This window comes from Lithobates pipiens, unplaced genomic scaffold (genome assembly GCF_037356315.1).
Source record: "Lithobates pipiens isolate NorthernLeopardFrog02 unplaced genomic scaffold, aLitPip1_a1.2 Scaffold_27, whole genome shotgun sequence".
NCBI classification, from domain to species: Eukaryota; Metazoa; Chordata; class Amphibia; order Anura; family Ranidae; genus Lithobates; species Lithobates pipiens.
The window spans coordinates 24,388,778-24,401,968 of NW_027507788.1; the positions used below are offsets into that span (position 1 = coordinate 24,388,778).

Here is a 13,191-nt window from a genome sequence, read left to right on the forward strand (position 1 = left end):
TCACTCATAATTTACGGTAAATCATGACCCCCAATGGAAAGAGTTTTCATGTATGGTCCTGCAGGATGCCACAGCAAAGCCACAGTAGAAGTGCTCTTTTTTTTAGTCCTGGCTGTGGTTTAGGTACTTTCAGTTGCTCAGGTTCATTTGTGAAGTGACATTCCCTGGTGTCTCCCTGCTAACCTCTCGTCCCCTGCTGCAAACAATTCCTAGCTTCTCTGACTGTGAATTAATCTCTGCACTTCCAAAATGACATATTGGTTAGCTGAAATTGCATGGATTGGTGTCTGCAAACTATTTTGGTGCTGCCTAATATGTATAGAGCAACACTGCATTGTTTACTTGAAGTTGCTTATCCACAATCTCCACTAACCAGATAGCGTGTCTGCACTTCAGTGTGTTGCCAGGGAAGGTTTTCATGGTCCTCCTGTGCTCTTCCCCCCTACACACTCTTCTAAAGCCGTGTGCATTCAGTCTACAACAATGCTCTGCTTTCATCCTTTGTATGGGTCTAAACTGGGGGGGGGAACACAGCATCAAGCCTTACATGCAACTTATGTTTCACAAGTTGCTGAAAACCTTGGAATTAATATGTTGAAATAGAAATGCAGATATTAGATGATTTCCTAGATCTTCTTCTTTTTTTTTTTTTTTTACAAGTGTGGTTTACCATCTTTTGAAGCATGCGCAATTTAGTCTAAGCACTTAACTCAAATCAGATACTAAACTGACCATGTAACTGCTTTCCCAAATAAATTGGACCATCTTGCACTATTTAAGGGCCCATTTACACCAGAACATGGTGCAGCAAACCGGCGTTCTCTGCGCGCTTCCTGCACCACATTCATATTGTATTCCAGTTGCGATATGCAGAGGGTGTTAATGGTAAGTTGATGACACCCCAAACACAGGTTGCGAAGACAGTGTTTACCTGCACCAGATTACATGGTATAAAAGTACCATGTAATCTGGTTGCAGTGAGGGTTTTTTTTTTTTTTTTGTGTAGTGCATGCACTACTCTTGCTGCGATCCAGTGTAATTCAGTCCATTCAAAATTGATGGGCTCAAACCGCACCACATGTTAATCGCACAGGAATTTGTTCTATTTGATTCCCAGTGTGGACTGGCCTTAAGTTGGTGAAACTTGGATAAACATGCCTGATAACTGAAGCTCTACATTACTAATCCCAATGAATATGAATGGAGCAGTTACCCCATTGACCTCCAGACCTAGCTGCTAGGGCATTTCAGACATGTAAACATTGTTCCCAGTATCTTGCTGCTGTGTTGTCTTGTAACCTAAAAAAAGAAAACCAAACTCTGAATATTACTAATCTTTTGTCATTATTTCAGCCTTACGGGTTTTCTCATTACCCCATGACAGTCTGTTAGCTATTCATTCCACATATTTCCCTAGAAGAAGGTGCCTGAAATGTCTTGTCTAATCTGTCTCTGCTCCAACATTTTCTCACATTTTGACACTTGCAGGAAATGAGTGCATAAGAAGACATTTACTAAATAAAATAGTAAATACATAATTCAAATCTTCACACCTGTGCTACCTGGATGAAACAGTAAGACCTTTCAACTCTTCAGTGTTGTGCTTTTCCTTTTTCTTTAACCCTCTGTCACTGGCATATGGGCCTCCATGTGCAAAATTCTGCAAACCTGTCTGTCTGTGACGGAAGCAAGTATGTAGAGATCTACAGAGCTGGAGAGTTCCATTGCATGTTACATAGTCTGACCTTTTTTTTTTGGTTTAAAAAAAAAAAAAAAAGAATTTCTTTTAATAGGTAATTTGAACATCCGTTTGGTTATACCAGCACTTTCAAAGAGACTGATCTCTATCACAATAGAAGTGTTTTTGGTCCTTAAATTTAGCACTTTAACATTCTTTGGCAAAGAAATGATCATGGTATCCTACTGGAGATCTCATTTGTAATTTGAGTTTGAGTACATAAACACATTTGGAGGATTTCCTACAGTTCAAGTTCTGACTAACGTCACGATCAGAGGTCCACAACTGATTGTTTTGGCACAGCTCTAGTATGTTGCATTTACCAGCTTATTACCTGTCCTGGAGATTCAAGTGGTGAGATTTTGCAGTGTCCTTCCTCACAAGGTCCTAGCAGAGTCGTCACTCTCATAGCTTAATTTCTCAATTGTTTGTTCCGCATTAATGCCATCCATTTTTAATAATTTTTTTTTTTTATTGGTTATTGCAGAAGTATCTTGCCACTTAAGTCCCCAAGTGGCAGAACTAGCCAGTCTGTGCATCGGACTAGCCAACAACCATACAAAAATACTCCGTTTAGGTTGAGTTGGCTATTAAATCTGTAAACGTTGCAAAAGTTTTAACGCTAAGTCTAGCCTGATACCAATGCCTACTATTATAGATCTGTCAGCAATCATTCTATACTGGTTTCAGTTTTTAATATGGACTGATACAGGAACTAATCCCTGCTCACCCTCCTTTTTTCCATGCCTAGTGAGAGGGTGTTGGTATTCAATAAGAACATTTTCACGGGACAGGGAAAAGGTGAGTGTGGATTAGCTTTTCAAGTCATTCATGTCTTTGTTAACAAACTGAAACTTGGGACCAGACTGAGTAGAAGCACAAATAAGGTGCAAAAAATCAACCTATTTCTTCTTAAAAAAATAAAAAATAAAAAAATAACTATTCCTTTTGAAAACTTTGCAAGTGATATGTGCTCTTCATATCATAAGTCTAACCAACACGTAGCCTACTCCTCTTTGCTGACTCATTGGCTTCAATGCATTCCGAGCTGCTGACCTGGAATTTCTACTTCATTCTGATTTTTCAGATTTGCATAATTATTTTTCCAGATCAGTGAGGCAGAACGGTTTGAAGCCAGAGGTTTTCAAGTAAATAGTAGTTGGGGGTCAGCAGTGGCAGCCCCCTCAGTACAGCTTTCCGTTGTTGTTATATTTAAATGGTCAGTACAAAAATGTCTGCAGTAGGTCCGTAGTCTGAGCCTCAGTTCACAAATGTGGTGCAGAAAATCCTGCGAATCCTGGCGCGTATCCTGCACCGCATTGAAATCTAACAGCTTTCATGCGATCTGCCATGGGTTCCAATGTTAAATTAACAACTACCTGAAATGGCACGCAAACCGATTCTGGTGTCACCATAAAAAGGTCCTGCACCATTTTGATGTGGTGCCATTTGAGCCATACAAAATGTCTCAAATCAAACTGCACAGACATCAAATATTTTAGTTTGTGATATTGTATACAGTGCAATGCAAATTTTACAAGTCTCCCACAAGAAACTGGCACAGCATACCAGTAAATTTTATATACATGGTGTAGATCATCATCCTGTGCTTTTTTATTTTTTTTTTTTTTTTTTTTCCTTCTTTTTTTATTTAAAATGTTGCAAGGTTTCTTGCCCACTCCTGCATTAATAGTTAAAGCAACTTATCGTTGCAGGCTGTCAATACTAATGCTGGCCATACACTCCACGAAGAATTTGCCGAACCCATTTTTGAAAAACTAACATTCGGCCGTAAGCTCATTACGATCATGTAATGACCAATGAATATATATATATATATATATATATATATATATATATATATATATATATATATAATTTTTTTTTTTTTTAAGTATACCCACTGTAGATGGGGAAACGCATTAACCATTCAATTTATCATTTGTTTGGCAGAAAATTTCCTAACTTGTCCGTCCTTTTTATTTTTTTTTTTATTTTTTCTGCCCCTAATTGTTTATGCTTATAAAAAAACTCCTCTGAGCTGAAACTTTGTGTGAATTTAAACATGGGCGAACATGGAGGAGAGTTCAGAGGCAGTTTAAAAAATAAAAATGGCAGACTCCCCTGGAAATGGCTACAAAAAGATCCTGTGTGCATGAGCCCTCATTTTAAGCCCGTGTCTTAGCATTGTCAGTCTGCTTAGGAAGTGCTGTCACTAGTGGGAACGCTAGGTAAGAAACCTTGCTACAAAAAGTGCTTTAAGAAAAGTCTATATAGTGAGGCCATGCCAAATATAGTAAAAAAAAAAATAAGTTTACATACTTTAAACATGTATCAGAAACAAATGTGCCCATCTTGAGCAGAGTTTGTTTCTTCAACCATAAACCGTTAATAGAATAGTTTCTCTCCCATTACTCAACACGTGCCTTTGTGAGATTTCTCCCCATCCCCCCATTTATCTCCGACAAATTAAGTTGTTCATGGTTTATGCTGCAAGTTAATGTGTGCTTATTAGAAGTGCACAGAGTTTAAATGTATGACCATGTCAGGTGTTCGTGTCCCTTTTTTTTTTTTTTTTTTTTTTTTTTCCCCTCGTTGAAGCACTCCTCTTTAGACGTATCCTCTGAAATGTCGTGTTATGTTGCTGTTCTGTTCAGTCGACTTTCTCTAAAATTTAAATTCCAGGTTTACTGAGCAAAGGTTGATGCTTGAGAGAGCAAATCTCTCTGTTAAGGAAATGATCATGCACGCTACCCTGCAAAAATACAAGCGTACCATAATAAAAGGTAAATGTGGAAAATGTATGCCTTCTGCAAGTGAGAGACGATTGAGACAGATAGCATTTTATAGACTCCAGTACAGCATGGCCATCACAATTTTTTTTTCCTTCTGCATGCAGATATTGGAACTAGTTAGATAATGTGTAGGCTTTTTTAAATATATATTTATATTATAGCTAGCAGCAGCTGATATCCATATCCAGGGTTCAGCATTTTGGGCAGACATATTTAACGAGAGATTTTCACAACTTTCAATACAGCTATAATTTGAAATGTTATATATCTGCCTGCTGTTAATTCATATACCATAGTGTCCTTGCTGCACTATTTTCTGTGTACTGCAGATACCAGAAATAAGAGGTCCTCTTGTATCTGCTTAAAGGACAACATTTTTTTCATTGATAGGCTCAAGACTGGAGTTTCACTGGCAGCAACTTTATTATTGTTGTCCATATATAAAATTCAATATGAAAAAATATAGTCAAATTTCTTAATCTTTTCACTTTTAAGGATGCATTTTTTTTTCCTTAAAAAGGAAGAAACCTCTGTGTAGCGCCACTGTTGTGCTGTTGAAGCCTTTTAAGTTTTTTTTTTTTTTTTTTGATTCACATGTTCAAAATTGCCTTGTTAATGACAAGACCCCTGTTCTGTTTGATGGCAAACCTTTTATCTTCTGATATCTGCGGCAGTTTATTTATTATTTTTTTTGTAATTAGCCAGGCTTTTTGCATTTTTAAGAATATTTTATAAAATAGAAATGAAAAAGCCCTTTGTTGTGAACGTGAATACTTGCTACTTAGAAAAGAAATGTTCTGTGTTTTTGTCAAAAGCTCAACCTGTCTCTCTCGGTTCACAGTTAAGACCGCCAATGGAAAAACCCCTTAAAAAGCTGCTCTTACAGCCTGGCACTGCAACTCAATGGTAAACATGGGAGCAAAAAATACAAGCTTGTTCCTGCTTCAGCCTGCACTGTACTATACAAGTTGCTCCATTCATCAGATATAACTACTTTTATCATGGACGCTCATTTTGTTACGTTCTCAAGTACAATGTCTTTGGCCTTTGTGTTAATGTGGTTTTGTTAAAGAGCAAACTATCCGCAAAACTGCTGAGCAAAGTACAAGATAAAGTTCACAAACAATGCACAAGTGTATATCGCTGCACGGGTACAAGTGCCTTGACAGTCTATAGGCTAGTGACTTTGTGCCAACAAGCCAATCTTTGAAGGTAACGACTTACTATGGGGCTTATGTGTGAATCTGAATATTCATTCCTAAATTGTAATTGTTCGTTCCTATGTAAGAAAGATGCATATTTTCTCCACTTGGCCTCTGTCTGACTTTTTTTTATTTTTTATTTTTTTTGATTGAGTCACTAAGTCAGTCAGTGGCTCCCCTGTCCACTGCCTGGCTTAACGCTGTCTCCCAGCCTCTGATTGTGAGGTGCAGATGTTGACAGTGAAGTAGGTTTAGGATGGCTTTTATACTGTGACTGAAGAGGAAAGGGTAAACGTTTTTTCAGAAAAGTACAGTTCTCCTTTTGACATACCACTCCTTAGGCTACAGAACCCTTCCCTGCTTGTGTGTTTACCTGAATTGGAGGCAGCACTGCAAGAATCTATCGAGCCTCTGAAAACTATCTTTCTACTGTCTGCACCTGTGCATTATATCTATTTTATATAGATTGCTATAGGGTTGTTGGAAAGACCATCTTAGACCCTATACACACTATTAAATTTTCTGCAGATTTTTGTCATCAGATTTACCAAAACCATGTAATATGAGGTCAAACCTTAAGACCCCTTTCACACCACACCGCCCTTTGCATCGGCGGTAAAACGCCGCTATTTTTAGCGGCGTTTTACCGCTGGATTTGCGGCGCATTTCGCTTTTACCCCCCCCCCCCCCCGCTATCGGCCGCGAAAGGGTTAAAACCGCCGGCAATACGCCGCAATATCGGCGTTTTGCCGGCGGCATTACAGCGCTGCCCCATTGATTTCAATGGGGAGCAGCAGTGGAGGAGCGGTAAACACACCGCTCCAAAGAAGCTGCTGGCAGGACTTTTTTTTCTGACGTCCTGCTAGCGCACCGCTGTAGTGTGAAAGACCTCGGGGCTTTCACACTACACACAATGCTGCAGCTTCTTTAGGGCGTTTTGCAGGCGCTATTTCTAATGCTATAGCGCCTGCAAAACGCCCTTGGTGTGAAAGGGGTCTAAAAGTTTCTATGCAATCAGGCAGGCCCTTGCACTACATGGTTTTGGTAAATCTGAAGACAGAAATCTGCAGAAAATCTAATAGTGTGCATGGGGCCTTAGTCTGGAGACTCTAAAGGTTTCTGTTGGCTGTAGTAGTCTAATTCAGTTAAGTATACAGTTTAAGCTGAAAAAGTGGGCCAAGAAGATAACTATATTTTCTTTGAAAGTACATTTATCCTGAAAGAGCCGGACATGTAATTTGGCCTCAATCTGGGGACAAATATAGGTCTTTCAGAAGTTATAATGTAAGACTGAATGTTTAGGTGCTTGCATAAGCCCCGTTGTGCTTTGTTCTCTTTTAAAATGACACAAATTTTTGTATTTACTCGGGTTTAAAATTTTGGGCTCCGCTCACATTTGGTGTTTTTGGGCGGAATCTCAGATTGCACTGCAGTCACAAAAGGCATGTTCAGGTGGCATTCATTTGCAATGGCACCTAAAATGTGGTGCAGGTTTTCCACTATTATTGTGACAAACCGCAACATGTGAAGCTTGTCGCCAAATTAAGCTCCTGTGGTTTATTTATTTATTTTTAATTTTTTTTTGCAACAAACTTTACAAATTGCTGTGCGTTTTTTTTTTTTTTTTTTTTATTGCAGCAAAACGACACCGTGTTTTAGAAGCCATTAAAAATGAATGCCACCCAAACGTGTTTTGCAATGTAATTTGAGATTGCAGGTAGAATCACAGCGAGATGCCAAATGTGAACTGAGACTTTGTGCACATGGTGGGGGTTATTAACTAAAACTGGAGCGTGCAAAATCTGGTGCATACAAACCAATCACCTTCCAGGTTTTAGCCTAGGTTCACAGTGAAGGTGGGTTTGAAATTGTGTGAGTTCAGCTGAACTCGCACGATTTCAAACTTGCATTTCAGTCTGACTTCGGGAGCGATTTCAGAGACCTCTGTGCTGATTCATGTACAAATGTCTATTGAAATTGCCCCCGAATTTGCCGAAAGTAGTGCAGAGACTACTTTTGGGAATTAGTGCGGCGTTGGGTGGCAATTTGACATGTCACATCGCATGTCAAAACAACCCGATGTGAATGGGGTCTTATTGCCAAAGCTTAATTGAACAGACTGAAGTTAGAAGCTGATTTGGCTACAATTCACAACTGCACCAGATTCTGAGCGCTCCAGTTTTAATAATCGGTGTTATTATTTCCCCCCCGATTGTGTTTCTGGCTGAAAGATTTGCCACCTTTTGTTGATTTTCAGCAGACATCGTTCAGCTTGCATTATAGCTCAGAGCAAAAAAGAAAAAAAAAACCCAACGAGAGATGAAAGTGATTCCATAAATCAGATGAATTTGACCCTTCTGAACAGATTTAATTTCCATATTCTTCTGAATGTGTTCAGATTTGTATGTTGACGATTTATGCATCCTTGGTTATTTTCTGAATGTACATATTCAGGAGAATTGTGATTTTTGTTGGGATAGATCACACTTGACCCTATTTGGCCTCATCTCTTTCTAGTCATGATCCCTCCCTCCTCATGATTTCTGCATTTATGCCAGAGGAGAAATGTGGGATCTGAGCTATTAAAGGATGCAGTGCAACAAGCCTTGAAGCCATTCTCTTACCAAAAAGTTTTGAGTCAACGAGAGTGAATTTCTCACTTGGAGAAAATTAAGGAAAAATTAAAGCTTCTATGTTGGCTGGTATTGCTTTTAAGGTGGCATTGCAGCCAGAACTTTGTGTACATTTTGACTTAAAGGGTTTGTGCCTCTGTCAGGTTTTTCATTGCCGTCTGTGTGTCTTTTTGAAAAGGCGTTCAAAGCGTTCCTGTTGCACATTGAATGTGACTGGAACCAGTGCCTCTGCAGGTCCTCTCATAATCTCTACTTTTACACACAAAAAAAGGTATATTCTGCCTGCAGCTCTGCTGCTTTGGGGTCATCTGCTTCAAATACCTACCCAGAAGCAGAAAAGGAACTTTAAAAAAAAAAAATTTCTTATAAATGATAAAACGGATCTTCCTTTCAGTATACCTCTGGTTTTCCTTGATTTGTAAGACTTGATATGTACTTTCCCATTTCTGTTCATGTGAAATCTAATAAACGAAAACTGGTTTCTGTGAAGGCGGTACCGCCGAAAGGGTTGCACTTCTGGAAAAGGCTAAACTTTTCAGTGCTACATCTGCAAGGTAGCTCTTCAAGAAATGTATATTCATCATCCATTCCCTTGTAGTTGTTTTGTACAGACTAGGCCGTTGATTACTGTACTTACAGTAATATCACAACCACTTAGACCACTCTGATGTGCTTGGCGTGGTGTTCTGATAAACCGGGCCCATAGTTGTAGTTCAGTAAAGCATTCTGAAATATAATTTCATCCATAAACAAAAAGCGTTTCAAGTAAGTGAGCCTTAAAACAGCCTTTTAGTTGAACACCCTGCAAAAAGGCACGTCTGCCTGTAGAAATGCACATCAGCTGATAACTGTATCAATGTTTTTATTTTTATATGTAGGGGATGAAATATGGTGCGAAATGAAACTATTGTTTCAAAGATGACGCATCTGCATTAAAAGATATCTGATGTGCTGTAAAGACACACAAAGTGCTCCCTGTACGCCACATTGACTGCTAATGCACAACAACCATGGTACAATCCATGCTTTCCGTAGAACCAAATAGTATATTCTCTTAAATACTACATATACAATGTATTCATCTATAATGAAGTGTCTATTGACATGAACAAATAAACCTGAAGCTGGTTATCTTGCAAATGGTCATGCCAAGCACTAAAAGCCTTTTAATTGCAGTAAGGTTGAAATAAAAAAAAGGGAAAAGGACAAGCTTAAAAAAAAAAAAAAAGAAGCTACGCATGAGTATAATACATCAGAACTCTGTATTGGTTAACATTTTTGTGCTTTTGTAGAAGGTTCAATGACTGATTCATCTAAATCAATAAGTATTACGTCCTGTGTCATTTTTGATTGTGCTCTGATACAATTAAGGAATTTTGTTCTCATGACTATAATGTATAAAAGACCAGTGATCTTGACGGAATGTCCTCTGTAACTAAGATTGTGCTACTGTATTTTTGTAAAGCTGCAAGAGCTTCTAGATCTGCATCCAATGTCCGTACAGTCCAGTATAACATCTCTGGAGCAATGCACTTATAAAGTTGCTTGATTGAACTTAATACTGTTTTATTATTGCCGGTGTAAGTGACTTTGACCGCAATCACCAGCATTTACCTTTTTTTTTTTTTTTTTTTATTGTCCCTCTTGAGACATGGGAATAGTTTTTTGAATTGTTGCATAATCTTGCACCGTTTCATTAGCGACAAGGTCCATATCTGACAAAATTCCTGGTCTGTCACTTAAAGAAGATAGGGTTGACACAGTATTCTTCTGAGTTTCTGGCTCTCCTTTGCAGCGGTCCTACTTTTTGGGGAGATGTTTTATGTAAACAAAACCAAAATTTTTCTGTTTTGCACTCTCAGCTAAATGCATCTGCAGGTTGACCTCCAGCAAGAAAAGCGAAAAGTTAAGAGGAAAATAATCACTTATAAGCGTATGTAACCAGCCACCAGTGCATTCTTCTACAATATATTCGTTCTCTTCAACCCTTCTGGTTTTTGTTCAGTCTTTCCCCAACAATATTCTCTGTTTTTAAAATTGGAATGAAATCCAGCTATTTCCTATTTCTCATTAAGCCAATGTCTACAAACATATTTGCTGAATTCCACAGACTTGTTTATAGCAAAATCTAATGATGGGATAAAAATATGGGTTATATTACCTTTTTTTTTGTAATGAGTTGTCAAATTTAAGTCTGTTACTATAGGATATCCATAATGCAAATATGATATTGGCTACCTTCTAATCTAATGAGTTGTTCAGTGCTCTAGAGCCTCATAGCTTTGCTGGTCCTTCATATTTTGAAGGTTGAATCGGAACAACTTAGTTTTTATAGTTGCATGCCTCTGGATTAGAAATGTTCTGTTACTTCATATGAATTAATTTTGTTTTTCTTTCTCTTCCCTATGTCCCTCCTTTTTTTTTTTTTTCTTTCCTGTCCAGGAATAAGGCTGCGTGTTCGAGCAGAGTATTGTCAGCATGACTCGATCTTGAGTCAGAATGTTCTGTCTGTGAAGCAGGTTCCACTGGAGAGGCGGTTTGATCTCTTCAGCCAATCCAACACAGTTCTGAAATCTAGAGACCTTGGCTCAATCATCTGCGATATTAAATTTTCAGAACTAGCCTACTTGGATGCCTTCTGGAACGATTACATGAATGGATCCCTACTTGAAGCTCTGAAGGGGGTTTTCATTACGGACTCTCTAAAGGAAGCTGTCGGACAGGAGACCATACAGCTTCTTGTCAATGTAGACGAGGATGATTATGAAGAAGGCCGCAGGCTACTACTGGAAAACTTTCCTCAGCATTCTGGCTGAGAGCCTTTCAATACAGACCGTTTCTGTACTCTTTGGAGTGCAAAAATTAAGAACTGTGCCTGCTAGTCGCCAGGAGTTTGACGTATTTGACTCATCAGATGGGTTTCAGCGATTTGTTTTTTCTTCCTCACATGAAGCCCCAATATGCTGCTCTTTTCAAAGGGTAGAAAACTACTTGAATTTCTTGGTCGTGGGAGAGCCTTGTGAATGGGTAACAAACTCTTCAGCAGTATGACATAGAATAGCTGTTGTGTTGTTGGTGCAAAGATTTTGCATACCAGAAGCAAACATTCCTTTTTATTTAGACTTCTATTATGAAGGGTAACTTCGTTAGTTCCTTTTTTAGTAGAAAGAGTTTATTACCTTCTCACATAATCTGACCTTGACTGACTTGACGTGCATTTTTATTTTTTTTGTTTTAAGACCATTTTGGGCATAAATATTAAATATATTTAATTTAGATGAGTCGGTGAGGCAGATTTGGGTAAATGTTTTGAGACCTCTGAATATGTTTTTTTTTTTTTTTTTTTCTTTTTACATCTACCTTGGAAGGTGTATTTTGGAAGCAAGAGTATAATTTCCGAATTGTGGAAAAATGTGCAAAAATATTTACAGTGCAGAGGACTAGGCTGCAGGTTGTATTTTCAAAAGTATAGACTTTCTGCGACATCTAGATGCATTTGGAAGCCGCACTAAGTGGAATGTGCAGGTGCTAATATTGGGCCTTACCTCCCCCTGCCATGTTTAGGTTGGGGGATTCGGGCCTTCTCACACTTGGTATGGTGGCAGCTGTATCACTGGTGGGCAGTAGATGTGCTCAGGTTCGGGTAAAACTGTCACGTGTCCTGACAGCCATTTTTTTTATTTTTATTTTATTTTTATTTTTTTTGCGTTGTCCTAAATTTCCTTAGGAGCTTGTCACCTCATGGTCATAGGGCATGAGCACACTATTATTTTTTATTTTTTCCTTCCATTTTGAAATATGCATAGTGAGCCAAAGAAATGGCTTCTGCTCTGTGACAGGGCTTATGTACATAGATACTTGCATCAGAACTACTTTGTATCACTGTGTAAGTCAGTGTGAAGGCAAAAACAAGGCAGTTTGATGCATGTTAAAGCAACCAAAGCAAGCCACTTTCTTATGCATTTCATTTGCTTTTCATTCTGCTGCTATGTACACAAGCCCTAACGCCAATTTTCTAACAAAGTTCACTCAGTCTGCTGGTAGGTGTTGTGACATGTCAAACGCTGTTCGTTTTAAGAAATTACATTGTCATGCAAGGATGTAGACCATATTCTGAATTTCTTAATGTCGTCCAGGACAAAGATGAATATTGCCACATCTTTTAGGTTTTTTGTTCCCAAACTACCTGCCATCCAGTGAACAATTTAATATATAACTCGTGCTCTTTGTACTGGATCCCAAGCAAAAGGGATTTTTTACTATGTAAATAAGCTTTCAGAGAAAGCTTTGTAAATGTTTTTGTAAGACAAATATTTCTCATTGTGTCTTGTATAAAAAAAAAATATATATATATATATGTAAATAAAGATATATACAAAATATTTTTCTGTCTGTCAGTTTTATAGCACACATACTTTTGGGTACATAATAATGCATACATCATGCTTATGGATGCGTTGCTCAACACAATATCATGTTAAGACTGCTGGCTAGCTGTACTTTGTTTTTCTGCACAAAACGCACCTGACCTAACCCCACCACAGATGGTTTAAGTGTGCATTGTGTCCTGAAACACTATTTTACACAGGGCCGATTCTGGGCGGTTGCTGGCAGCTGGGGGGGGGCTGGGGTTGCACTCAGGAGTGGCTCTGATTTACTCAAAGTGCTTCAGTAATTGTTCTGGCCAAAACCCTCTTGCACAGCTGGCCTCTACTGCCTGCACTGGTTGCTAGGATCACCTGGTGTCTAGCAACCAGTGACCTCACAAGGAGAGCGAGGCCCCAGCATTCAGAACAGAGGAGGATTTAACTTCCTCCTCTGCA

General features: G+C 38.6%; 1 protein-coding gene and 1 long non-coding RNA gene across 2 annotated transcripts in view; both read left to right on the forward strand.

Moving 5' to 3' along the window:
* LOC143933671 (uncharacterized) overlaps positions 1-9,599 on the forward strand; it is a 9,662-nt gene extending 63 nt beyond the window's left edge. The window contains exons 1-2 of the long non-coding RNA XR_013263135.1: positions 1-1,574; positions 4,424-9,599. The exon at positions 1-1,574 is cut by the window's left edge and continues 63 nt beyond it. This is a non-coding gene — a long non-coding RNA (uncharacterized LOC143933671). The remainder of the gene's footprint in view (positions 1,575-4,423) is intronic.
* Positions 1-12,750, forward strand: part of DEDD2 (death effector domain containing 2) — a 33,388-nt gene extending 20,638 nt beyond the window's left edge. Inside the window, exon 5 of the mRNA XM_077456641.1 lies at positions 10,811-12,750. Coding sequence (XP_077312767.1) covers positions 10,811-11,184 — 374 coding nt within the window. The 3' untranslated portion in view covers positions 11,185-12,750. The remainder of the gene's footprint in view (positions 1-10,810) is intronic.
* The last annotated feature ends 441 nt before the right edge of the window (positions 12,751-13,191 follow it).